The following is a 27,656-nucleotide window of genomic DNA, read 5'->3' on the forward strand; positions in this document are numbered from 1 at the left end:
GGCTCCGGCGGCAGGTTAGCCCAGCACCATGTGACTCTGGGCAATAGCTTGCTTAATCTTCCCAACGGCCCCCAGCGCCTAGAGACCCTTATGGGTGATTGTTCGGGCTTTACAAATGTGGATTAGTTAGTTTGTTAGTTAGCTGTTCACCAGAAGTGGGCTGGAGTAACCAATTCCCAACTTTACAAATGTTTTCCAAAGTTTTTAAAGTAACATCTAACTGCATTAGTTGCCAAATGCTTGTTTGTAATTGGAGTGAAAAGCAGTGATTTACGATTTCCTTAATAATTGATACCTCCAGAAGCCTCTACTGGATTTTGTTCATTTTGATGTATAAAAATTCATAAAGATAATTTTTATACTTTCTTATAGATAAATGTTAGATTTCCTTTATGTTGTGTTTCCTTTATTATTTGATTGTTTTTGTACTTACATGCTTTTATCTTGTACCTTTGATAAAGCCTGACTGCTCGAACCCACAGCTACCTAGGGTTGAGATAAGGTTGTACAAACAAGCCCCGCTGGGCCCAAGACAGGTCAGTGAATTTATTAAATGCTGAGGTTGTGCAACCATGCCATATAATACACTGTATTTCTTCACACCATAGTATCTGAAAACGTTCAGCCTCCCTGCTGTGACATCAAAAGTGGTCTTTTGAACTGGCATATATATTTTACCCAGAAATTATGGATATCTTCCTGCATAGTTTTCACCTGGGTAAAATGCATTACTTGTCACAGTTTTATGCTAAACTACTGTTTCACCCAATTCATTATACACTGAAAATCAAGGTAATTGCCTCCTTTTTGAATATCTTTAGGGCCAGTATCTTTGGGGCTGATTTATATTCCTGTGGACAGGTTACTCCGTTATAGCAGTGACTGATATCCCGTCTGTCGAAATATAAATTCCTTAGGATATTATAGGATTTATATTTCAGTGGACAGGATAACCATCACCGATGTGACGGAGTAACCCATCTGCCAAAATCTAAATCAGGCCCTAAGGGTTTTGTACATACTAGGAATCCGTTTACTACTCTTTGTGAGTTAACAAATTACTGCCATTGGAGTCAATGTCTGTGGTCTTGGTGTGCAGCCTGCTTCATACTGCCATTAAACAGGATTTGATCAGATCCTATTTCAAAATTAGTTATAGTTTCTTCAAACATCACAAATCTCTCCCCATTATATTGGTCACCTAATACACAATACCCACCCTGTTACCATCCTACCACTTTAGCCTCACCCAACAGTTTGTGATAATGGGAAAGACAAAAATCTTGACTGTCACAGGGAATGGGACAATTTTCAATTTGCCTGAGGCAGTCTGAAATAGTATGACCTTATGAGTGAATGTTACTGGGATTGTTGAGCAATATTTGACAGACATCGTGAGACGTTGGGATACTTTGTAAATGATTCTGCCATATTTGCTACAAACAGTGCATTATTACTGCATTGTTGCATAATGAATATTAAGGCTTATGTTGTATACGCAAAAATGTAATTGGTGCATTTACAGAAAGTGTTTCACGTGCCCACAAGTTATTCTGTGCAACTCCACCCATGCCAGATTGGGTATTTGTGATATCATAATTAGCATGTCACAGAGGCACACAAGATAGACACTGTCCGAAGTCCTGTTGACTTTAATTGCCTTTGTTTGAAGGCACACTAATATAGAAATATTAGTCCATGATTTTTTAAACTAAAAATGTGGGCTGAATCAGATCTTATTTGGGGATGTATGACGTTACAACGCATACTTTTACATCGCATGCCTTTACAACACGGTATTTACAACGAACACCTTTACAACGCATAGTGCTTTGGGGCGCTGGATAGTGAATAGTTTAATTTACTATTCCAACTCCAGTCCCCGTGGACACTAGGGAAGGTGTTGGACAGTAAATTAAACTTATTCCCTATCCTAGAGCGCCCCCCAGCGCAATGCGTTGTAATGGTTTGCGTTGTAAAAGTTGCGTCGTAAAGGCACTGCGTGGTAAAAGTTGCGTTGTAAAGGATGTTTCCCCTTATTTGGTGATTGGCAAACCATTACACTTCTGATCTATCAATATTGTCTACTTACCTGGATCATATTTGATGACTGGCACACCATTTCATTTCTGAAGGATTATTATTTGTGCACCGACTTGGGACACACCCAGTGTTAGACCTGGCATCCTTGGTGTGGTTTCCACCTTACTTTTTTCCTTCAGTCCTCCTGCTTTTTGCCTTCATTTGTTTGGCGAATTTAGGACTCTGTGCAGTTCACCACAGCTAACCAGTGCTAAAGTGCTTGTGTTCTCTCATTACAACAGTGTAGAATTGGCTTATTACCCATTTGCCCAATTAATGTACTTGTATGTCCCTAGGTAGGTGGCACTAAGTATGCTTAGGGCCTGTAAAGTAAATGCTAATAGTGGTCTTTCTGCACTGATTGTCCTACCCACTTAAGTAGCCCTTCAACCATATCTCAGCGCTGCCACTACAGCCTGTGTCTGCAGTTTTAAACTGTGTTGTCCACATGGCAAAGGAAACCTTTTACCAGCCCCAAGCCTTTGTTTTAAAAACATGTAAGTCACAACTAGGCTTTGGCCAGCCCAGAGGTCAGGGTACAATGTTTCTTAAAACGTGGGACATGTGCTTTTTAGTTTTATGTGTTCTGGTAGTGAAAGGCCCTTAAATTAATTTTTCACTACTGCAAGGCCTACATCTCCCATAGGCTAAGATAAGAGTAACATTATTACATTTAATACGTGGAAATTCCTAAATGTGAGCAGATAGCCATTTTATGGTTGGTGTCTTTGGAATTGTAATGAAAAATCCTCTGTCATGGTGAAGTTGGATTTTGTATTGCAATTTTAAAAAATGCCCCTTTTAGAAAGTCACATACCAAGAAAGGGTTTGGCCATAAATCGGTAAGGCTGGTCCATAAATACAACATATCAGAAACAATGACTATACTGATTATAATTCAATCACCCTTTCATTTTCTGATCACTCACATCAATTTCTATGATCGATTGAAAAAAATCCGTTTTTTTTATTTTGAACAAAGTATGTTTTTTTGAGAAACTTATTGAAAACGTAATTGCTTATTTAGAATTTCATTGTTTTTCACCATAAACAGGAATCAAAAGATTTCAAAATGCAAAAAACATATACAGACAAACATGAAAATTACATCACATATAAATAAAACATATACTCCACATAACCAAAAATATATATTTCTGAGCTGAGGTTCTGTACAGTTACATCTGCAAGAATACCATGATGCCCCTGACTATTACCTAACTAGGGAAAATACAAATGTCTTGGCAGGAGCAGTCACAAAATAGTGACCCTACTGTGCTCACATGAATCATTCTTTTTTGCACTTTTCAACAATTATTAGTTGTGAGCATAAAGTTATAGCCCATGTATTGAACACTTATTTGTCTGGAAAAAGAAGCTGTCAACATGTTTCAAACCCTGGCACATTTCTTTAAGGGTTCTCCTCAGGACACACAACATTAAAAGAGATCCATTTCATATGTTCAACCAATGAAACACACTTCTTACAGGTACGTTTGGACTGCCGCAATAAATACCAATTTTGAACACTGTGTTGTTGCCCAAACTTGAAATAAAACCTCCAGTTGAGTCAAGTGTTTCTTTTTCCTTTCTCTTCATTTTTTTGAGACGTTGTTATTGTGGCATTCAACTTTCCTTCCACTGGCAACCATTGGACTCCGAGTGAAGGTCTACCTCTCCCGTAGGATAACATTGAAGTTAACTATTATTACATCTAATACGTGATCATTTCCAAATGGGAGCAGGTAACCAGTTCATGGTTGGTGTCTTTGAAAATGTGATGAAAAATTCTCTGTAATGGTAAAGTTGGATTTTAGATAGCAAATTTGAAAATGGCACTTTTACAAAGTTGGCATTTTCCCGCCTTAGCCATTTAGTGCCTGCAGCATGTCTCTGGATCACATGAATGGGTGTAGCTGACAGATGGGCATTGTGTATACCTTTTAGTCAGCCACACACAATAGAGACTTAAGGTGTGTCTGGATGGACCATCATTGACAGGATAGGATGGCTAAGCAGGGCATAGTCCTACTTACATTTGAATAGGCTGTATCCTGCCCCCACACAAAGAGCTGGTTACCCCCTGTAGTTAGTCTGGAGCAAGGACAGGGAATGCAGAAGGCCTGTGCACATCAAAGGGAAACCTCTGGAAGCTTCTCGAACTTCAAAGGAAGGCCCAGCTATAAATATTGGATCCCAAACACCAACTCTTGAGTACAATTCTGAACCTGTGGATACTCTGCCAGGAAGAAGGATTGCTGTGCAGCTGAAAGGACTGCCCCGCTGGGCACTGTTGCTCTGAATGACTGCTACCCTGCTGTGCTGACCCGCTGCCCTATTCTCTGGGTGAGAAGGACTGGGCCAGCATATGTTGAACCCACAGCACCAGCATTTCTTCTCAACTGGAAGAAGGAGGAGTTAAGGGAGAAACTTTGGCTAAAAGATGAGCCATGTTTGTGTGAAGTATTAATGACATCTAAAAGATTGGAGCATGTCGGAGGTAAAGAATAATTCAAGTGAGAAAGAACAGGCACATGTTTAAGCTTTGAAGGGTGTGAAATAAAAGGGAAGTAAAAAGAGTGATAGAAGGATTAAGGGAACATGCTATAGGCATGTCCAGCACGAACATATGGCCAGTTTCAGAAATTGCCCTGCCCAAAAGGGTATTTGTAACAAATATAGAAAACTGATCATTTTATGAAGTGTTGCAGGTCATTCATATTGGTTACAAAAACGTATCAGGGCAATGAAAGTTGCAGTCAAGTTATTTTACAATTGTGTCGCAGCGTATTTGGTAACCTTTGTGAAGCTGTAAGTGTGAATGTGTGAAGGTAAGAATATTCTTCAACTCATGTTCAATATTGCAATAATATCTGAGAAAAACGACCAATGTTTGTATAGAGAATGTAATAATCTGGACATTTTAGATGTAAAACCAAGAGGTTACGATAAATAGGAAATCCCTATGCGGGGTTTCTTTTATGGTAAATAGTGTTCAGGCAGATTAGCCATTAAAACACTACCACGCTGAACGGAGCATTGACTACTAATGCCCAGCTCACTATTAGTATCAAAATTGTTTAATACTCGTTTTAACTGTTTTTAAATCGCCGACGGTAACACATTTTAGAAGTGCTCCTAGCGGTTTTTAAATAGTCACATTTATCCTGCTTTTGTCACAAATGTATTTTGATTGAATAACTTACTTTGTGCAGTAGTTGGCGTGTTCCCCGGTCCACCACTGAGCATTCAGGTTGTGTGGAGGGATAGATCGCCCACCAGGAAGTGGGAAACTTCACTTCCGGTTAGCCCCGAGGTTAGCAGTCTAGCTGCTCACCACCACCGGCATAAAAACCACTGAATCATCCAGCTCATGGATTCTTTCTGGGACACTACCACCCTGAACGGAGCATTGACTACTAATGCCCAGCTCACTATTAGTATCAAAATTGTTTAATACTCGTTTTAACTGTTTTTAAATCGCCGACGGTAACACATTTTAGAAGTGCTCCTAGCGTTTTTTAAATAGTCACATTTATCCTGCTTTTGTCACAAATGTATTTTGATTGAATAACTTACTTTGTGCAGTACTTGGCGTGTTCCCCGGTCCACCACTGAGCATTCAGGTTGTGTGGAGGGATAGATCGCCCACCAGGAAGTGGGAAACCACTTCCGGTTAGCGCCGAGGTTAGCAGTCTAGCTGCTCACCACCACCGGCATAAAAACCACTGAATCATCCAGTCCGTGGATTCTTTCTGGGACACTACCACGCTGAACGGAGCATTGACTACTAATGCCCAGCTCACTATTAGTATCAAAATTGTTTAATACTCGTTTTAACTTTTTTTAAATCGCCGACGGTAACACATTTTAGAAGTGCTCCTAGTGGTTTTTAAATAGTCACATTTATCCTGCTTTTGTCACAAATGTATTTTGATTGAATAACTTACTTTGTGCAGTACTTGGCGTGTTCCCCGGTCCACCACTGAGCATTCAGGTTGTGTGGAGGGATAGATCGCCCACCAGGAAGTGGGAAACTTCACTTCCGGTTAGCGCCGAGGTTAGCAGTCTAGCTGCTCACCACCACCGGCATAAAAACCACTGAATCATCCAGCTCGTGGATTCTTTCTGGGACACTACCACCCTGAACGGAGCATTGACTACTAATGCCCAGCTCACTATTAGTATCAAAATTGTTTAATACTCGTTTTAACTGTTTTTAAATCGCCGACGGTAACACATTTTAGAAGTGCTCCTAGCGTTTTTTAAATAGTCACATTTATCCTGCTTTTGTCACAAATGTATTTTGATTGAATAACTTACTTTGTGCAGTACTTGGCGTGTTCCCCGGTCCACCACTGAGCATTCAGGTTGTGTGGAGGGATAGATCGCCCACCAGGAAGTGGGAAACCACTTCCGGTTAGCGCCGAGGTTAGCAGTCTAGCTGCTCACCACCACCGGCATAAAAACCACTGAATCATCCAGCTCGTGGATTCTTTCTGGGACACTACCACGCTGAACGGAGCATTGACTACTAATGCCCAGCTCACTATTAGTATCAAAATTGTTTAATACTCGTTTTAACTGTTTTTAAATCGCCGACGGTAACACATTTTAGAAGTGCTCCTAGCGGTTTTTAAATAGTCACATTTATCCTGCTTTTGTCACAAATGTATTTTGATTGAATAACTTACTTTGTGCAGTACTTGGCGTGTTCCCCGGTCCACCACTGAGCCTTCAGGTTGTGTGGAGGGATAGATCGCCCACCAGGAAGTAGGAAACTTCACTTCCGGTTAGCGCCGAGGTTAGCAGTCTAGCTGCTCACCACCACCGGCATAAAAACCGGATGCCCCCCCGGACGCGCAGCAGACGTGCGCAGCGGGCGCGCCTAAGGCAAGCCCGTCTGCGCCCGTCCGCGCCTGTCCCGGGCCCAGGGCCATACCCCCTGGCTCCGATACCATCCATCTCACTGGCGCCCCTCTGCGATACTCTTCAAAACACCTAAGGGATCTTAATACCAGTAAGATTAGCCCATGTTGCCAGACCCTGCCACTACTCACCCATAGTATTACAGCCCCGGAAACTTGCCCGGGTTGTAATTTTAAAATCCCCTTTTCCCTGATACCAACGTGCCCCAGGACCAAAAACCAGGACTCCAGACCCACATATCGTATGGCACTGGCCAATGTCCGCTCCCTTCCCAAACACCATTTAGAAATCAGTGAGTATATCATTGATCAGGAACTCGACATCCTTTTCGTCATGGAATCGTGGGGGGATGCGGCCTCTGGCCCTGATTTCCGTGCCACCATCCTGACGGATACTGTGTGGCTAGACTGGACAGAACCATGGGTAAGGGTGGTGGCTTAGCCATCATCCATAAAGCCATCTATCCTGTAAAAATAGAGCCCATACATGGATCAGTATGTGAGGCTTTGGCTTACTCCATCTTCCTTAATCATAACCAAGCCTTTAAAGGCATCTTGGTATATCGTCCCCCTGGACCCCGCGCACGTTTTCTTTCTTCTTTAGACCAACTTATAGAACTCTCACTAGAACCTCTCGATTACACCATTCTGGGAGATTTTAATTTTCATTTAGAAGTTATGGGTGACAAGGACACCATTCAGTTAATCTCTGACTTGCAGGCAGTTGGACTACAACAATTAGTCACGGGCTCTACTCACCAAGCAGGTCATATGCTTGACGGTGTATTCACTAACAATCGCCACATTTCGTTAACTACCATTCTCCCTCTAGCATGGTCAGATCACTGTGCAGTTATTTTCACATTACCAGCCCAGAACCCCAATCCTCCACAGACCAGAGCCCTCGCACCCAAAAGCACCAAAGTCTGGAAGAACCTCGACATCCCACTCTTCTCTGCCACTCTTACAAACTCCCCATTTGAGCCTTCCCCAGACCCAATCCTGGCCTCTAATAGGTACCAGGATTGGATTCAGGAGGCTGTTGATCAATTAGTCCCGACCAAATGCGTTTTTCCCAACCGTGCTGCTCCATCCGCGCCATGGTTTACCGAGGACCATAGACTCCACTGACAGCACTGTAGGAACCTCGAGAGACACTGGCGCAAACACTACAGCACCGAAGACAAATTAATTTATAAAAATGCTTTAGCAATATACAAAAGAGCTATCCTGAAAACTAAAAGGGACTATTTTTTATCCCAGATCGACCTGGCTCAGAACTCAGCTAGGAAGCTGTTGCAAGTTGTTGACTCCCTTGCTAACCCCCCAACAGGCCCTCCAATTGAGGCATCTCAAGACCTCTGAAATTCTGTAGCTACATTCTTTGCAACCAAGGTCGCCAACATATACTCCACTTTCACTACCCCTAACTCTCCGGAAATTGCTTTGTCTTACCTTCAGCCCCCGGTCCCCAGACCTATCTTCTCTGCTTTTCACCTGGTTTCATCTCAACAAATCAGTAAACTCATCACATCCACAAAGTCAGGATCCCCCTTAGACCCTTGCCCACCTTCCATATCTAACTCCATTATGGAGGCTATTACCCCCCTTTTGACAGACATTTGCAATTCCATTTTCCAAACAGGAGTCTACCCGGAAATATGGAAAAAGGCAATTATTAAACCTCTGCTCAAAAAACCATCTCTTGACCCTAGTGAGTCTGTCAATTACAGACCTATTGCCTGTCTCCCTTTCCCCGCTAAAATCTTCGAATCCGTGATGAACCAACAGCTGTCAGAATTCATTGACACGCATCAGCTTCTTGATGACACGCAGTTCGGTTTTAGGAAGGGCCACGGAACAGAAACCGCCCTGATAAAGGCCTCCGATGAAATTAGGAACATCTTAGACCACGGTGGAGCGGCGGTCCTTATACTTTTAGACCTATCCGCCGCCTTCGACACGGTTGATCACAACATCTTGATCAACCGTGTCGCTTCCTTGGGGGTCAACCATTCGGCCAAGGACTTGCTAACCTCTTTTTTGGCCAACCGCACGCAGGCGGTGAGGTTGGGGGAGTTTTACTCGCCCTTCTTCACCTCACCCTGCGGGGTTCCCCAAGGCTCATCGTTGAGCCCTACATTATTTAATATATATGTAGCGGACCTAGCGAGAGTTATAAAAACACACAGATTATCCTTAACCACCTACGCCGATGACACACAGCTGGTGTTGGCGGTACACAGGGACGGACCGGCAGTTGCCTCGAGATTCCAGGAGGGGATGTTAGCCATCTGCTCCTGGATGTCGAGGAACTGCTTGAAACTTAACTCGGACAAAACCGAGGTTATGACCTTTGGCACCCTTTCACCGGATTGGTCCCCCATCTGGTGGCCCAAGCAAATGGGGCCCCCACCGATCCTGGTGACCAAGGTCAGAAACCTGGGAGTCATTTTCGATGACAGGCTGTCATTTAAACATCATGTGAATTCAGTAGTCTCTTCCTCTTTTTTCATACTGAGGAAAATTAAAAAACTACTTCCATACCTGCCAGCTTCAGCAGGAAAAACTCTGATCACCACCTTGATCTTCTCAAAAATGGACTACAGTAATGCGCTATTCCTTAATACGCAAGAACACGTCCTAAATGAGCTGCGGTCCATTCAAAACGCGGCAGCCAGAGTCCTGATCGGCATTCCCAAACATCACTCTACCGCCTTGGCAATACGCCACCTCCATTGGTTACGAGTCAGGAACAGGATTAAATTTAAGGCACTCTGTATCGCCTATAAAGCCATACATGAGACTGGGCCTCGTTTCTTGAGGAATGCATTTCAGATCTACGCCCCCAAAAGACCGATACGATCAGCCTCTACTTTCCTGCTACCCGTTCCTCGCATCAGAACTTCAACTTGGGGAGACAGACGTTTTTGGTGGCGACCCCCAAACTCTGGAACTCCCTACGCCTGTCGATCAAAATTAGTCCCACGCTCATCTCCTTCCGAAGAGCCTTGAAGACCTGGTTATTCGATCAATGATCCCATCTGCTGGTCCTTGTCCCTTAAAGTTCAAAAGCACCGAGACACCCTAGGGTATTTGTTGCGCTATATAAATTACGTAAACATAAACATAAACATGTTTTGGAAAAGTTGAAGATATTCTTGAATGAACGAAGCAAAAGGAGGAAATACCCTTTGTCGAGGATGGGAAACTTAAATGATGAAAATCATCAAGAAAGCAATGGAAGAAGCTGGAGTGGTAGAAAACGTCAGAACCCCAACTATCTGAAAGAATATGTTCAAAAACTTTTTAAAAGAAAAAGGAGTTTTTGTTGCACGTATTATATTATTTTATATATTTTAGTAGTATGGTGGTATCTCTGTTTTGTGGATTAAAATAAAAGGGGAAGACATGTAATATCCTGGAAGGTTTATGTTCAACAATGTGATGTAATGGAATGTGGAGGCAATTTTCTACAGGCAGTCAGTCTGTTGATGAGGAAAGCTGTTGAATGAGGTCTGTTTGGAACAAAACTCTAACATATTCATCCATATGCTGTCATATGAGCTAATTTCACATTCTGCTTTCAAGGACAATGTTCCTTGCACAAAGTTATTTACCTTACAATAATCAAAAATCTATGTTAGTGTCTAAAGAGTAATTTAAACTTAAAATGCATTTAACAAGGCAAATGGATACCCTTGAGCAGTCAGGACCTTTGGCACTGCCACCAAGCACTCGAGCAGAGCCCAGAGAGACTGTTCTGTTTCCAGTTCATTTGCACGCCCTTTGGAGAGGTCAAATAATAAAAGGATGGTGGCTAACATAAAATTATCCACCATAGAGGTGATAACCCGCTGTGTTATGTAAAAGACTAACTGCAGAATATTCACATTATCTTATTAATATATCTGCGGTCAGCTTTTTTTTTTAAATACCCACAATAGTTATTAAATATTTGTACCAGAGGGGTCAATATAAATGTAATTGAATTGGCCCTTTACAATATAATTGAGTAATCAGGTCATGTGGCATAAATTCCAAGCACTAGACAGGAACCCAGGAAAAGAGATGTGTTTATTGTCAGTTCATTTGCATGCACTTACAAGAGGTCAAACAACAGCAGAGCAGTGATGAAAGAGCAAATATTCCAACTTGCAGATGATAAGCATGCATGTTACCCAAACAGCAATCTCTTATCTTGTACACTTTGACAGTATACGCCTCCTCTGCGGTTCTTAGACAAAGTATAAAAGGGGAGAGAAGGAGAGAAAGAATGAGACTGAGAAGGTGACATTTACTGAAATAGAAAGGGGGAGAGAGATACACAGGCTTTGCATACATACTGAAGAAGATAGATATTGAGGCTGGACATAGAGGAGGAAAGGAAAAAAGAAAAGAGGAACTGAAAGTAGATAAAGGAAGAGAAAGGAGGTGAAATTGAGTAAAATAAAGGGTTAGCAGAAAAAGGAAAGAAAGGAAAACCGACATTCATGTCAGATAAAGACATGCTATAGACTCAGTGTACATAGGGGACAAAGAGAGAGAAAGGTAGAGATAGAGCGAGAAAAAGATACAGAGAGAGAAAAGAGGACAGGATCAGCTAGAGAAATAGATAAAGGATTCATAAAGAACTAGGAATAAATTATACTAAGACAAGAGGGAAGAATAGTGCTTAGAGTAAATTCTAAATTCCACTGTTTAGGAGATCTGCTAGAAGCAGAGACAGGCGTCCACCATGCTGTCAATCACTGAGCTGTTGATTGCTCTGTTTCTCACTCTCTTCATTACAAATTACTTCAAGCTTCAGTGGATGAGGAAAAGATACCCCCCTGGACCGACTCCGCTGCCCATCATTGGAAATCTCTTGACCCTGAAATTTGTGCTTCACCACGAGGTCCTCATGCAGGTACTGTACACCGGGTTACAAGGTGGTTGTTGCTTCTGTTGAGTCTGCAAATGTTTCCCAGCTGAATGTATAGTTTATAGCGCTCTTTACACAGACACTCACTCTGATACTTGGGCCTAAGAATAATTTGCAGGTGGGTTGCTCTAACACAGTGGCTCATGAAAGGCTAGAATTTGTCTTTGACCATGTTTAGAGACAGATTAGCTATTACAAATATGTATGTTTTTGAAAGTTTGATGATATTCTTGGATGACTGAAGCAAAAGGAGGAATACCCTTTGAAGCAGTAGTGGTAGAAAAAGTCAGAACCCTGACTATCTGAAAGAATATGTTCAAAAATAAAAAAAAAGAAAATGGAGTTTTTGTTGCACGTAATATATTGTTTTATATATTTTAGTAGTATGGTGGTCTCTCTGATTTGTGGATAGAAAAAAAAAGGAAGACGTGTAATGTGCTGGAAGGTTTATGTTCAAGAATGCGATGTCATGGAATGTGGAGGCAGTTTTCGACAGGTAGTCAGTCTGTTGATGAGGAAAGCTGGTGAATGAGGTCTGTTTGGAATACAGCTCTGACATACTTATCCATTGGCTGTCATTTCAGCTAATTTCACATTCTGCTTTCAAGGGCAATGTTCCTTGCACAATGTAATTTACCTTACAGCATCCACAATCAACACTCTATGTTTGTGTCAAGTAATTTAAACTTAAAATGTATTTACCGAGGCAAATGGACACCCTTGAGCAATCAGGTCCTCTGACACAGCCACCAAGAACTGGAGCAGAGCCCAGAGAGACTGTTCTGTTTCCAGTTCATTTGCACGCCCTTTGGAGAGGTCAAATAATAAAAGGAAAGTGTCGAACAGAAAATGATGTAAAAGACTAACTGGACAATATTCACATTATCTTATTAACATGTCTGTGGTCACCTTTTCTATAAAAACACCCACAGCAATTATTCCTTATTTGTACCCAAGGGGTCAATTTAAATATAATTGGCCCTTTACAATATAAATGAGTCATCCGGTCCTGTGAAATACATTAACAAGCACTGGACAGGAGCCCAGGAAAAGAGAAAGTGTTTATATATATAAAGATAGATAGATAGATAGATAGATAGATAGATAGATAGATAGATAGATAGATAGATGCACACAACACATGCACACAAACACACGCACACAAACCTTTCTATCGGAATGTTTCTTCTACTACTCTTCCATCCACCGAAATAATGTTGCTCAATCATAACGATACTTTTAATGCTGTATGATTTCCTATGGGTGCATTTGTAGGTCTTTTCTTAAACTAGTCTATGCCCACTTTTACTACAAAGTTTTACTACAAAATCGCCGCAAATTCCTAAAGATGTTTTCAAGAAGACCAAGGATTTTAATAGCTTGCCAATGCTCTGTGTCACCTTACTTTGCTCCCTTTTGCACTTTAAAAATAAATCAACTTATTACAAGACCCAGAGGAGTTCACCGATCTCTGGTTCCACTGGGCTTCTCGGTGCCCTCAGAGATTAGTAAGTGAACACTCAGACTAGTTGGTACGTTGATGTTTCTTACGGGTACGTGCCCCGGTCTAAAGGTTCAGAAGCGGTTCATGCGGTGCAGTTTTTAGTGCACCAAGTGTAAACATTTCCTAAACTCAACTGCACTCACCATTTACTACAAAGTTATCCTAGTCAAACTCTCAAGGATGGCTTCTGACTTGCTCTGTTCAAGAAACCGAGGGTCTTGGCTGTTAGCTAGTGCTTTCTGGCACTGAGTGTTGCCCCCCCTTGTACATCAAAAGTGAGTCCGTTCATTAGCAGAGTATGAGGACACCTCATCCAGCGTTGCACTGAGATGCGAAGGATCAGCCAGGGGATTTCCTCAGAGATTCATTAGTCAATGGATTCCTATTGATGTTAGTTAAAGACAAACAGCTCCCTATTTCAGAAACTCAATGTGACCACTTTATTTGTGCCTGCTCGCATGTCCCTGTTACTTTTGCCATGTGCTCTTTTAACACCAACACTGTTGGGTGTTTATTCTATTAGGCCTGACTCCATTTACCAGTATAACTGACCACGTGTGAATTGCTTATTATTTTAGCATAAGCAAAGAAGGTTGAGGCAAATAGATATGCCTTAGGCCTCAGTGGCAGTCAGATTCAGGATGCAATCTGTGCATCCTCACAGCCAGGTCTGCCTCAGTCCTATGCTCATTATTGTCTGCAGCAGATCATGTTTGTACCTGTCAGAAAATACATACTGAAGCAAAACACAAAATACTAAAAACACAAACACCTCAGCCAGCGGAAACGTGGTGCCTGATGCATGTACTATTATTACTGATCTGGCAATTATTAACCCATCAAAATCCGTGGCTTATTTCTGCAACGCCACATTCCATGCCTTGTGCTGCCATCAAATGTCTGCGTAAATCCATTATGTATCTGTTGCTCAGATAGTACACTGTGCTTCTTACATATTGTTGGGCTCCGGTGGGTGATATGTATAGCATGGGTCAATTTGTAAATGATGGGGCTCAAATGGGCCACAGGTGTTCAAAGTGCAGTCATGCTTCTCCGCCAGGAGAGGTGCTATTCCTAGAAAGAGCTGCTTTTAGTGTCAGAGTTGGTGATAGAGAGTACAGGCTTTCCATGCTCGGGCAGGAGATTTACCCTCAAGCTACTCAAAATGTGCAATAAGTTCGTTTTCCAGTACACCCCAGACAGCAAGCATTATCAAACCAGCTTCCACATTACCACAGTTAAGCACACATTGCTATGTCTGTTTCTATGTTGCCTTTCAAATGACATTGCCCCACAAGACAAATAAACATAATAACAGAAAGATAATGGTAACATTGGGGTTCTTTTTTCTGCAGGCCATTTGTATAATGTTGGGTATTGCGCGTGAGTGTACATCTCCATTATAACCATACATTAAATATTCTTTCATATCCAAAGACACACGGTGCTAGTGCAAAGCATCTAGCTGCAGCACATGTCTATCTTCTTTTTTTATTTTTTTATTTTTTTTATTTTATTGAGACCAAACATTGAACAATACAAATTCCAACATACACAGCAGAATTGGTTATTAATACAAAATAAAATAGACAATAAATATATAGGTTAGACAGGCAATTAAAACAAAAAAAAGGAACATTCCTAACAATTGGAACTGAAGGAAACAAAGCAGAAACAAATGAAAAGATGAAAATAAACAAATGTAATACAGCCTGAATAATGCTTTTTCTTTTATCCAATCCACTCCACTACAGGCGCCCAAATTCTAGTTGCAAGTTGCCACCGCCTCCCCCCTTTACAAGAGAAAACAGAGAATTCTAGCCGATGTATAGCTAATAGTCTTGCACGCCACTGCACAAATGTAGGAGCTTCCGGAGAAAGCCACTGAGAAGTTATGCACAGCCGAACCTGTGACATAGCAATAAATATAAGGGCTGATTCATTTAAGGCGTTACTGCCAGACAGTGTATTGCCCACCTCTACCCCAAATATCACAAGTGCCGGAGTCATTATACATCTGATCTTAAGTGTAGAATTAATAAAACGCTCGATATTATCAAGAAAGCCACGGAGGGATAAACAAGAATAAAACATATGTATTGCATCGGCTGCAAGCAGCCCACATCGTGCACAAGCATTCCCCTTTGTGGCACCCCATTTTGCGATCTTAGCGGGTGTGTAGTACAAGTCAAACATTGCCATATAGCTTTGAGTCTTGAGCGAGCCTGACACATTAACCTGACTGGCAAGTTCTAACACCGAGGTTAAATCGATACCGACCCTACCTAATTTCAATTCCCACTTACCACTTTGAGCTGTCAAATCATCCAGAAGTATTGAGACAATATATTGGCACAAAATTCCAATTCTACTTCTCTTCTTAATCAATTCAATAATTGGCACTTTCTCCAGCATACCAGGAGTTTTCTTCAAACATTTTTGGGTAAAGCTTTGGATCTGCAAATACTTAAAAAAATCACGAGGAGATAACTGAAATCTATCCCTTATATCACTAAAGGATAAGACTGCGGCGTCCTCAACCATATCACCCAACCCATAAACACCCTTACTTTGCCAATTGTGCATAACTTGATCCTGGAAAATGCTAGGAAACATTCGAGTGGCTTTAAAAGGCGTATGTAAATTCATATTTGGGATAGCTAATTTCCTCCTGATCAGCCGCCAGATGGTGCATGCAGCGATCAAGACTTTAAAGTGAGTTCTCTTATAGTAGCTAGGTTCGAGAACCTTGAGTAAAATACCTTTTGCAGCAGCTCCCAACCCAATCTCATAAATAGTAGGACAATTACATATTGGTACGTTCGCTTTATCTCCACAAATCAGCACAACCATTGCTTGTAACATTGCAGCTCAATAATACATGGCTAGACTAGGAACTGCCCAACCCCCTCGATCACGTGGGAGACACATCAATTTGGCTGCCCTGCGTGAACGCCTATAGCCCCACAAAAACTTCTGACAGACTCTATCTGCCTTTGCCAAACTTGTTTTGGAAAACAAAAGATGGATGGTCCTAAACAAATATAAAAACGTAGGCAGAATTAACATTTTAATAACGCTAGAGAGTCCATATAGAGATAGATGCAGGCTATCTAATCGCTCTAATTTAGTATTGACCTCATCTATAACCGGTAGAATATTTAAATCCGGAATAGTATCCACTGCAGAGGTTATACGGACCCCTAAATACGTGGCATCAGGAACCACTGGGGCATCTGATATTGCCATAACAGGTGTCTGAACCACCTGCGTCTTTGAAACGTTAAGCTTATAGTCCGATATTGCCCCAAAACGTCCTGCTAAATGCTTAAGTTCGCTGAACGCAGATGAGACGTCTGATGTTATAACGACTATGTCATCTGCGTACGCTAACAGATTATACGACATATTACTAACTCTTATCGGTTTTATACCCCGATTGGCCATGATCTTAGAAAGAAAAGGGTCTATATACTGGGCAAACAACAGGGGAGAGCAAGGGCACCCCTGTCGTGTGCCCCTAGTAATAGAGAAAGAGCTTGTCAGCTGGCCAGAAATACGCAATTGCGCTCTTGGAGAGATATACATTGCACAAATCGCCTGTATAAATTCTTTTGTAAATCTCTTCCACTTCAAGATGGCCCACATAAACCCCCAGGAGAGCCTGTCGAATGCCTTCTCAGCGTCCAACAGGATCAACCCGAGGGGAGAGTTCGTAACATGGGCCCAATCTAGTAATGCAATGGAACGTCTGACATGATCAGCTGTATCCCGGCCCGGAATGAATCCATGCTGATACCGAGAAACCAGAGGGGTAATCACCTGCACAAGTCGGCCTGCCATTATTTTTGAATACATTTTAGAATCGCTGTTAATTAGAGAAATAGGCCTGAATGATGATGGCAACAGCTCAGGTTTACCCTTTTTTTTTTTTAAACAAAACTATGGTTGTATTTTGCCATGATTCAGGCACTATACCCCTCTGGGCAGCTCTTAATACCTCAAGAAAGATCTGGCTAATTTCAGGTAAGAACACCTTACAAAATTCTAATGGGACTGCATCGGGACCACTGGCCTTACCATTAGCCAAAGATTTTACTGCAGTCACGACCTCCTCCCAATGAATGGGGGTGGCCAGGAGTTCAGCCTGTTCAGGGGAGATAACAGCGGTCTCAAGGTCTGCTAAGAAATCTTCTGCGGCACTCTCTACATTAAGCCTAGAAACGTCTTCTCGATATAAGCATGAATAAAAGTCCAGGAAAACTTCATTGACCTTTTCCTGCGTATCATATATTATTCCACGTTCATCTTGAATTTTTAACACCTGACTCTGAATATTTCGCTGACGGAGTCTCTTGGCGAGGACCCTGCCTGAATTCTCCCCAAACTCAAACATTTCTGTGCGATATTGTAAATACTTTAACGCAAGATCCTGTCCAAGAGACTCCAAGAGCCCAGCCTTAAGAATCGCCTCCTTTTGTAGGCAAAAATCTATATCATTCCCATCCTTGATATTTAAAGTCAATGCAATTTCTGTCTCACGAAGCTCTTTAACCCTATTGCGTATCCGCTCCTGTTCTAAATTCCACCTATAAGAGGAGAAGCTTTTAGTCTCGCCCCGTAATACAGCTTTCATCGTGTCCCAGACCACTTGGAGCCCCTATTAATATTCAAAAATTGAACAACCCATTTTTTAATATGTGAACAATACCCCTCATCAGATAATAACTTCCTCTCAAACGTCCAATCTCTAGGTGGTTTCCTAATTCGTGGCCAAGGAGATTCGGCGATCAATGGATTATGGTCGGAAAGGAGCCGTGGTAAACAAAAAATAGTGCTAACAGCTGCCACCTGTTCGGACAAGAAAACAAAATCTAGCCTAAAATTTTTCGTTTTTTTTTTTTTTTTTTTAAATCCTCATTTGCCTTGCCCTCCTCTTGATTGGCCACCAACTGCCATGCGCGTCCTAGATCCAAGTGCGTAGTTTTTGCTGCACCTGAGGACACGATTTCTGAGAGTCGGCAGGAGATGACCCAAAGAGGTACAGGGGATGACTCCAGACTTGGTGTTAAAACCTGTAGAACCAGCCGTGAAACCAAGAGAGGGGGCCTAGTTCTTGGAGTATTATGGCATAATCATTGGACCGGGGAGAAGAAGAAAAAAAAACCCTGGCTACTATTTCCATTGAACCAAGAGGTCCCAAAAGGCCACATTACGTGTGCTGCAAGATCTCATCATGTCTGTCTTGGATGCTTCATACAGGGATGACAGCCAGTTTGCGTGTGTTGGTGCCGTATTTTCTATACAAACTTTACATATCTGTCTTCTAGCAAGCAAGGCTGCATAGAACAAAAATGACCTTGCATGACCCTTTATACTGTTGTCCCATCCAAAGATAATAAATGGTAATGTGATGGACACAGAGATATTGAGTATGGAGTCAAGGGTCTCTTTCACCTCATTCCAAAACTGGGCTATACAAGGACAATCCTTGAACATATGGATGTCCGAGGCCGCGATGTAATTACACTTATTGCATTTCTTTCCTGGAATGAATTTAGACAATTTTAGGGGGGAGAAGTAGGCACGATGTCTCGTAAAAAAAAATGGTTACGCCTCAGCCATGCAGGTTTGACTATCTTATATAACAGGGTGCAAGATTTCTGCCAGATGTCTATACTTTGGGCCCCGAGCTCTGTTCCCCATAATTCCTCCGGAAGGGTGAATTCTCCATCTATCTCCTCCAGCATATTCCAGTACCACTGCGTAACTTCTTTACCCCCCCCCCTTGTCTTTCTACCAACTTTTGTTCTATGGTGCTGTTCTTCCCAAGTGTTACCCCTGACCTACCCAGTGCTTTCACCCAACTATCTAGTTGTATAAACTTGAATCTTGAAAACTCTGGGCCCAGTTGTTCCCGTAACTCCTCCCAAGACCTAAGTGTCTCTCCAACAAACAGATCTCCCCATGTTGTTATTCCTCCATCTCTCACCGGTATTGCCAGTCTATCTTTCAAACATAACGGTAACCCGGGAGATTCCCAGATAGGTGCATAATTTGAGAAATACGGCAAACCTAGTCTTTTCCTTATTTGTGACCAGGCCTTCGCCTGGGACATGAGAATTTTTAACTTTACTTTTTTGAAATATTTTTGATCCCCGAATTTAAACATGAAACCATTAGTTGGTAGTGCAGCTCCAACCAACATGGCTTTAAACATTGTGCCAGCAGATGTATTAGATGGTGTTTTTAAAAGCATTCTTGAATGTGACAGCTGGAAGGCCCATGCATAATACTGCAGGTCTGGCAAGGACAATCCCCCCTTTTCCCTCCTCCTCCTCAGTTTTTTCCATGCCACTCTCGCTGATTTATAATTCCAGACAAAGGAATTAAATTCTCTCTGACACTTCTCCAAGGTTTTACTATCGAATGCCAGGGGGATGGTATTGAAGATAAACGTAAATTTAGGGAGGATAGACATCTTTATCAGATTTACTCTGCCTAGGATGGTCAATGGAAGTTTGGACCAGGATTTTAACAGTTTCCTACACTCATTGGACACTCTCTCTAGATTGACTTGAGCAATTTTACAGATATCTTGTACCACTCGGATACCCAGATATCGCATTGAGTTGGTTACATCCAGCTGTAAGTTGGGGATATTCCATGCCATGATGTCGGTTTTACTTGCATTTATCTCATAGCCTGAGATGCGACCAAACTCTTCGGCTCTCTTAATAACCTCTGGGAATGAAGTCTCCGGATCGGAAGTTAGAATTAAAATGTCATCTGCATAAAGAGCTACCCGTCTTTCCCACTCCCCAAATCTGAATGATGGAATATTTACATCTCCCCTTAAAACTTCTGCAAATGGTTCGATGTACATATTGAAGAGGAGAGGGGAAAGCGGGCAGCCCTGTCTTGTACCTCTCAAGATTTTAAATGAGTCAGACAGTGTGCCATTAATTAATAGTCGTGCTGATGGAGCATTGTACATAAGTTGTACAGCACGACAAAACTTCTCACCGAAGTTAAACTTCTTCAGGACAGCACCTAGATAGGACCAATTGACCCTATCAAAGGCTTTAGTCGCGTCTAAAGTGATTGTTGCCAGCGGAAGGGAAAAGGATGAGGCAATATCAATTGCCCCCACCAGATCATACGTCAGATCAGATAGCTGTCGTCCTTTGATGAATCCCTTCTGGTCCTGGTGAATGACTTCCCCCACTATTGAACCCAATCTAGATGACATAATGGAGGCAAAGATCTTATAATCGCTGTTCAGTAGTGATATCGGGCGGTAAGACCCACATAAAGTTGGGTCTTTACCTGGTTTAGGGATCAATACTATAGTAGCCTCACCCCAAGATCTTGGGGGGTCTTGTCCCTCCCTCAAGATTCCATTGAAGAGGGCCGTTAAAATAGGGGCAATAGCATCTCCCAAGGCGCGATATAATTCACCTCGAAGCCCATCAGGACCTGCGGCCTTTCCATGCCTGAGTGACCTAATGGCATTTCTTACTTCAGTCTCAGAGATTTCCATCTCGATCCCTTCACTCTGTATGGACGAAAGGAACGGTAGAGAGATCTGATTTAACCATAAGTCCCTTGTCGACTGTTCATCTGGGGTATCTTCCCTGTATATTTCCTCGAAAAACTCCCTGAAGGCAGTACGTATCTCTTGATTAGAGGTCCTGGCAGCGCTCTCGACATCAACATTGATTTCTCTAATGTAATTTTTAGCTTGGTCGGCCTTGACCTTCCAAGCTAAAATCTTACCCGCTGCTTTTCCAAATTCAAAATGAGAGATTTTACTCGCCTCCGATCTCTTCGTCACTCTCTCTTGTAGTATGTTTTCTATTTGATTTTTCAGGTCACGAATATTTTTTTGATCTTGAGATGAGCCGATAGACGCTCCAAGTCTCTGCTCAATCTTTTCTAGTTCTTGTTCAAGGTTTTTAATCTTCTGTCGATATATTTTATGCCGGTGGGAGGCTCTGCTTGTTATACAACCTCTCAAAAATGCTTTCAGAGTCTCCCATACCGTGTCAAGGGAAGTTGAATTCAAGTTTATATCCAACAACGAACTTGTTTCATTGATCAAATATGTCACTTCCTCTTGATCTAACAGGATAGTGCGGTCGAATGACCAGGAAGGATGTTTGGTTTGAACTGTGAGTTTTAGGGAGAATAAGAGAGCTGAATGATCCGATAGATGAGAGGGGATATAATTAATATCAGTAAGGGAATTTTGGAGGCAATAACTGAATAACGCAAAGTCAATTCTTGACGTGTGTCTGTATTTTAAGTTTCTATAGGATATTCCTTGTTTGTTGCCCGCCTTTTCTCTCCATAAATCTGCCAGGCCTAATTGCTCCATTATCCCCTTAAGGGATTGTCTGGATTTAGAAGGAATATGACCTCTATGGTAGATTGATTTGTCCAATTTTGGGTTTAATACAACATTAAAGTCCCCTGTCCATATTATTGGAACCAAAGAGGTCGTCAAATGGTTCCTTATTGTTTCTAAATAGGAGGAGTCATCAGTATTAGGACCATAATATCCAACTAGATTACACACCCAACCATTAATGGACATATTCACCAAGAGCCATCTTCCACTTTGATCTTCCTTATATTGAAGGATCTGAACCTTTGCAGATTTTTTGCATAATAGGAGAATTCCTCTTATGTTGGCGTTATGATTAGTACTGATAAATTTGTCTATCCATCTCTGCTTTTTTAATATTATGTTGGGCTCATTTTTTAAAAGATGTGATTCTTGGATGACTATGATCTGCGCTGGGGAGTCTCGTAAATATTGTAAAATGCGTTCTCTTCTGCCACGCACGCGCAGACCATTGACATTCCAAGATAAAAACTGGACAGAGGTCATCTTCTAACGTCCATCTCCATTTGCACTCCCCTACATCTCGTAATTATTTTATTACCCCGAAGATGGCAGACTTCTCTACTTGGGCTAAAAAATTGTCTTGGAAGGCTTGACTCATGAGGATCTTTTTGACTTTTTATTCGTGCCCCCCCTACCCCCACACCCTCCACCCCTCCCTTGGAGAACCCTCCCATACTTACTCCGACCTAAAGTAAGGCCGGATTCGCGTCTAGCAACGCCTTCTCCTCCTGCACCGCAAAATGCCCCCCGCCTCTCCTGAGAAACAAAGGTACAAGTAAAAAAATGTACACTTTCTTCTCTTTTTTTCATACATTTTAGGGACCGTACTATTTCCTTTGCATTCCTTTACATTTTTTAGAATTTCTTTTATTTATTTATTTATTTATTTTTCCCATTCTGTAAACCCTTGTGTTTTTTTTTTCCTTCTCCTTTCTGTTCCTTATTCTTTTCTTTTTTTTTCTTTTTTTCCCCTTTTATAACTCCTTCTTGTCGTTAAACTTAGTCAGAATCTATATTCTGACCTAACATGCTCAAATCCTGCTACAATCACTATACTGGTCAGGACATTGAACACAAAATTAAGAGAAATTCAAAGGTACTAACCGTTATTCATAATGTGTATCAAAAGGTATAGATGAGCGGCATGGTATATGATATATGGACAAGAGCTCAATAGTTCTAATCAGTTTGAAGTTAAACTTTACCCTGGGAGTGATTACTGATAGATTCCAATAATTCATCAGCCTCAAAAGATGATCTGACGTTATGCATTTTATTATTATACATAACCCGCAAAAATGCAGGGAACCTCATCTGGACAGTTGTGCCGGCAGCCCTAAATTTGTCCATCCTCTGACCCAACTCCCATTGCCTATCCAGTGTGGGTTTAGAGAGATCAGAACGTATTTCAAAGGAAAAATCAGGACCTTTTATAGATTTTAATTTTAGTGAAATATTAAGGATTTTTTCTTTCAAGGAATACGTCAGGAAGTTGATCAAGATTTTCCTAGGTTTAGATCTATCGGGATTCAGCCGGAAGGGATCACTGTGGATTCGCTGTATATCTTTATCAAGCTCTTCTGCTGATTCCTCGAAATTAAGGGAATCCTTCAATAGTGTTATTATGAAGGTCTTAAGGTCACCGCCTTCCTTGAAGTAGGGGACTCTGGGAGTTGTGTTTTTTTTTTACCCGCCCTCTGTTTCTTTCCCGACTTCTCATACACACTCTTGGCGCTCTTTGCACTCGTTTTCCTAAGAGTGATATTTTTATCTTTAGATTTATTTGCCTCTAAATTCTCCTTATTCTCGATGCTCCCCACAGCCTCTTCTGTTTGATCCGATATCGAGACAGAGGCACCACCAACCCCTCCAGTCCTGCACTCCCGTTCGGTTTCAATTTGCTCCCCCTCACCATCTCCAGCTACCGCTCCAAAGTCGTGAGCCCCCTCCAAGGGAACCCGTCGCTGCTGTAGTCGTTGTCCCGCTTCCCCAACACAGCCCAGCCTACCTCTCAACAGCCCCCGAGCCGAGCGACCTCGGCGGAGCTCCACGGCTGCTCTCTGCCACAGGCTCCGAGGAGGCGACGGGCTGACAGGGAGAGATTGAAGGGCGTCCTCGCACCGGCACATCAACAGTAATCCGCCCACACCGCCGACGCAGCAAAAGCCGAAACACGGACACAATGAAAGTGTGAGGCTGACTCCGATACGCGCACCATCCAGGGTTCTGGATGCAATCTTTACAAAGGACTCAAAGCCCCTCTCTCCACGGCATTTCTCCTCAGGGAAGCAGCGGCTGCAATTCCGCGGTGCTTGGAGACCTCGGCGTCTGACGCGCGCGCCACACTGGCCTGCGGCAGCCATGTTCTTCCCCGCTTCTAGCGTAACATTTTTCTTATGAGGAATAGAATAAAATGTAAAATCATCCTCTGTTTTCTTATGAAGATACCATAAATCTGCAAGACCATGCTCCTGAAGAAGAGCCTGAAGGGATCTGAACACTTTTGGCTATCACCCCACGTAATTATAAGCGCTGGCAAGATCAAAATCGCTTGAAATATTGATATTCATATCTCCACAGAAGAGAAGTGGGCTAGGCCATGTTGCCAATTCAACATCTAAGTATTTTTTTACACATCAGAATCATCTAAGTTCGATCCATATACGTTACAGATTGTTAACAATTTACCACCTATGCGCATTTCCGCTATGGCCCACCTACCTAATCTATCCCCCAATGTCCTTTTACATACACCAACACCACTCTTTAAATATATAGCGACCCCTGTAATCATTGATGTCTGTTTAGAGCAGACTGACAGCTCGAACCCAGGAAGCATTAAGTATTCCAGTTTCCCCCATGGAATGTGTGCCTCCTGTATACAGAGTATATCTATATGCATGAAATTAACTATTTTAGAAAAAAGAGCCCGCTTTTTAGCATCGTTGAGGCCACAAATATTCCAAATGCCAATAACAAGTTTATCCTGCCCCATCATGGTAATAAAAGACAAAGCCTAAATGTGTTTCCCTCAGCCTATATGATATATCATAATGCCTGCCTACCAATATATAAGCAACCTGTACTACCAATTCTGAAAAATAAGTCTCAATTCTTTTTAGTTTTACAGCTACCCCACTCACCCACCCCACCCCTTACCACCCCCCGCAACTCCCTCCCCCCTCCCCTCACACCCCCACCACCACCCAAAAAGAGGCTTAAGGACACTGTCCTCAGTGATGTTGAGGTGCAACAACCGTTCCCCCACCCCATCGAATTCCCTACAACACATATATGGTACTCTCTTACCCCATTTCTCGAGCATAATTAATTACTAGCTCCTCATGACATTATTAACTCACTTTAGAATATCAAAGTCTTAATCATAAATTCCTAGAAACTATAGATTGCATAGCTAGGGAGAAACCCAACAAATAAAGTTTTCAAGACAAAAAACATCGAGAATAATAATAGCCGAATGGTTTCTCCAATTCTACCTATGCACATGAGCAGTTACAATTGACATCATTGTCTCCTCAGGACAAACCTTTTACCAGACACATAGAGTATCAAATTAAATCAAAAAACGTAAATCGAGGAGTGCATATTTGTTTAAAGAGAGAGATACCCTAACACAGCAAGTAATTAACATTGTGATTAACCCTACCCGCCATCAAACATTCAAAATGTCTAGAAACAAATGAACAGTTATACATTCTTAATATCAACCTCCAATTCTAGCTTTTTTGTCCTTTTTTAACATTCTTTTTGAGATCTGATAAGTAGTCCTGCGCCATCCTACTAGAGGTAAAATACCTCGGTTGACCATAAGTAATGACCTTTAATTTGGAGGGATTGAGCAGGAAAACCTGGTCGCCTACTGCTTGAAAGGGAGCGAATAATTTCTGCATTTGCCATCGTTCGTTAACAGTTGTCGGACAAAAGTCCGGGCGAACAAAGAACTCGCACCCCATACCAGTACGTTTTTTCCCTGGACGTGCTAAATCATAGAGAGCTTCTCGCAATAAATAGTTATTCAGACTAATTAATATTGCCCTTGGGTATAGGTTTTGATCACCCTGTCTGTCTCTCCGCACTACAAACGGGAACCTGTGAGCTCGAATTACTTCCTTTTCCCAGTTCCATGTCGCCAGTTTTGGAAATGCCTCCTTAAACAACTGAACAACGAACTTACAAGGATCAGCCCCCTCTCTTGTTTCTGCAATCCCTAGTATGCATAAATTATTACGGCGTGATCTATTTTCTAAATCCGTGAGCTTCCAGTCCACATCAGCTTTCGAATTCTGCAAGGATTCTACTGCAGTTTGTTGCTTCGCCAAAGTATCTTCTGCAGAGGATACTCTCTCCTCTACTTCCACTACACGTGATGTAACTTCCGCACATGTTTTAATTAAACACCGTACAGTATTCTGTAGTTTCCTTACAGCACCTTGCGTTCGCTGCCCTTCCATTTTTGTTTCACTGCGATGTGTCATAACAGTCTTACAGATCAGGCCAAGCGTTATTGACTCTTCTTCCAGCTCCTCGTCCAAGTTAATCTGACCGAAAGGCTGTACTCGATCACGCTGTACTCCTTCCTTAATATCCTTTATTTTCCTCATCGTATCCTGGGACTGAAACTGTTCAGGGTCTTCTCCTTCTTCATTGTCCGGAAGATCCCCCCAGTCCCCAAGATTACTGGCACGGTCTAATTCATGTTCCTTGTCTGACAGGGTTGTTAAGTTGGACATAGAGTAGAATTTTCCATCTGCCTCAGATTCAGGCTCCTTATCCAATGCCAAAGTAGATAATTCCACATTCGAGCCTGACATGGAGATAATATCTTTTATAACAATTACCGGAGTGAGTGCCGCTGTCTGGTCCAGATTCCTATTTATTGCTGATGAGCCCTCTTCAGTACCAGCTCCCACAGCATTATTTTTGCCGATAGGCTCATTATTCAGCTCATTAGTCAATTCAAGATTTTCCTTAGGCCTGGCACCTCTCCTTTTATCAAAAATCGCCGCAACAGCCACTGTTTTTTGTTTAGTAGGTGTTTCTTGAGACTGGTGGGCTGCTGAGTCTCTATAATGACTCTGTAGATCTCCTAGTGCACCTTGCCCCCCTCGCACTTGTATCTGTGGGGCAGCCACTGACCCGGGCTGAGATTTTGCATTTTGGCCGTTAGTCTTTCCTCCTGCCCCTGCTCCTAAGGCCGCCCTAGTCGAACCGCTATCTGCACCAGCTATATTGGACTTATAGACCGCCCCTCTCGTTTAAGTTCCATTACTATTTTCAACAGCTGGGGTACTCTGCTCCCCACTTATTAAAGTCTCAGCCGACGTTTCTGCAACTGCCCCACCTTTATTTCTCGCATTGCCCCTTCCTTTCGGCGCCATCCCGTTGACAAACACAGACTGTTGCTATTGTAAATCACAAGATTTTGTATGCGATAAAGAAAAAGTCTGCAATGCAGCCCAGCAAAGAAGTGTCTCACGTTGACTCAATTCTCTGTAGCCGCTTTACCTTCAATACCGCAGCGCTTCAGTACTACAGTGCTTCAGAAATGAACCTCGAGCACTCCGCTCCAACAACAGAAATCTCCGGGACTGTAGAAAGACTGATGCAACAAATTTGTAACAAAGTGTCCAAAGTTCTTCCAGGACGATCAAAGTACTGCCGCAGCTCGCCAAACAACACAGAAGCGAAGGGGAATCAGAAGTGTTTCCGACCCGGGGTCTGGGCGGGATCAGGGCGGTCAGTGCGCTGCACTTACTCGGTCGGCCGATGACGCCCAGCTGAAAC

At 42.3% G+C, this 27,656-nt stretch overlaps 1 protein-coding gene across 2 annotated transcripts in view; it reads left to right on the top strand.

Moving 5' to 3' along the window:
• The first annotated feature begins 11,289 nt into the window (after positions 1–11,289).
• Positions 11,290–27,656, top strand: part of LOC144791753 (cytochrome P450 2J6-like) — a 323,619-nt gene continuing 307,252 nt past the window's right edge. The window contains exon 1 of one of the 2 annotated variants that reach the window (XM_078666523.1): positions 11,290–11,919. In XM_078666523.1, the coding sequence (XP_078522649.1) occupies positions 11,749–11,919 (171 nt within the window). In that variant the 5' untranslated portion in view covers positions 11,290–11,748. The remainder of the gene's footprint in view (positions 11,920–27,656) is intronic. The other variant, XR_013602460.1, reaches the window with a different exon arrangement.

This window comes from Lissotriton helveticus, chromosome 11 (genome assembly GCF_964261635.1).
Source record: "Lissotriton helveticus chromosome 11, aLisHel1.1, whole genome shotgun sequence".
Lineage (NCBI taxonomy): Eukaryota > Metazoa > Chordata > Amphibia > Caudata > Salamandridae > Lissotriton > Lissotriton helveticus.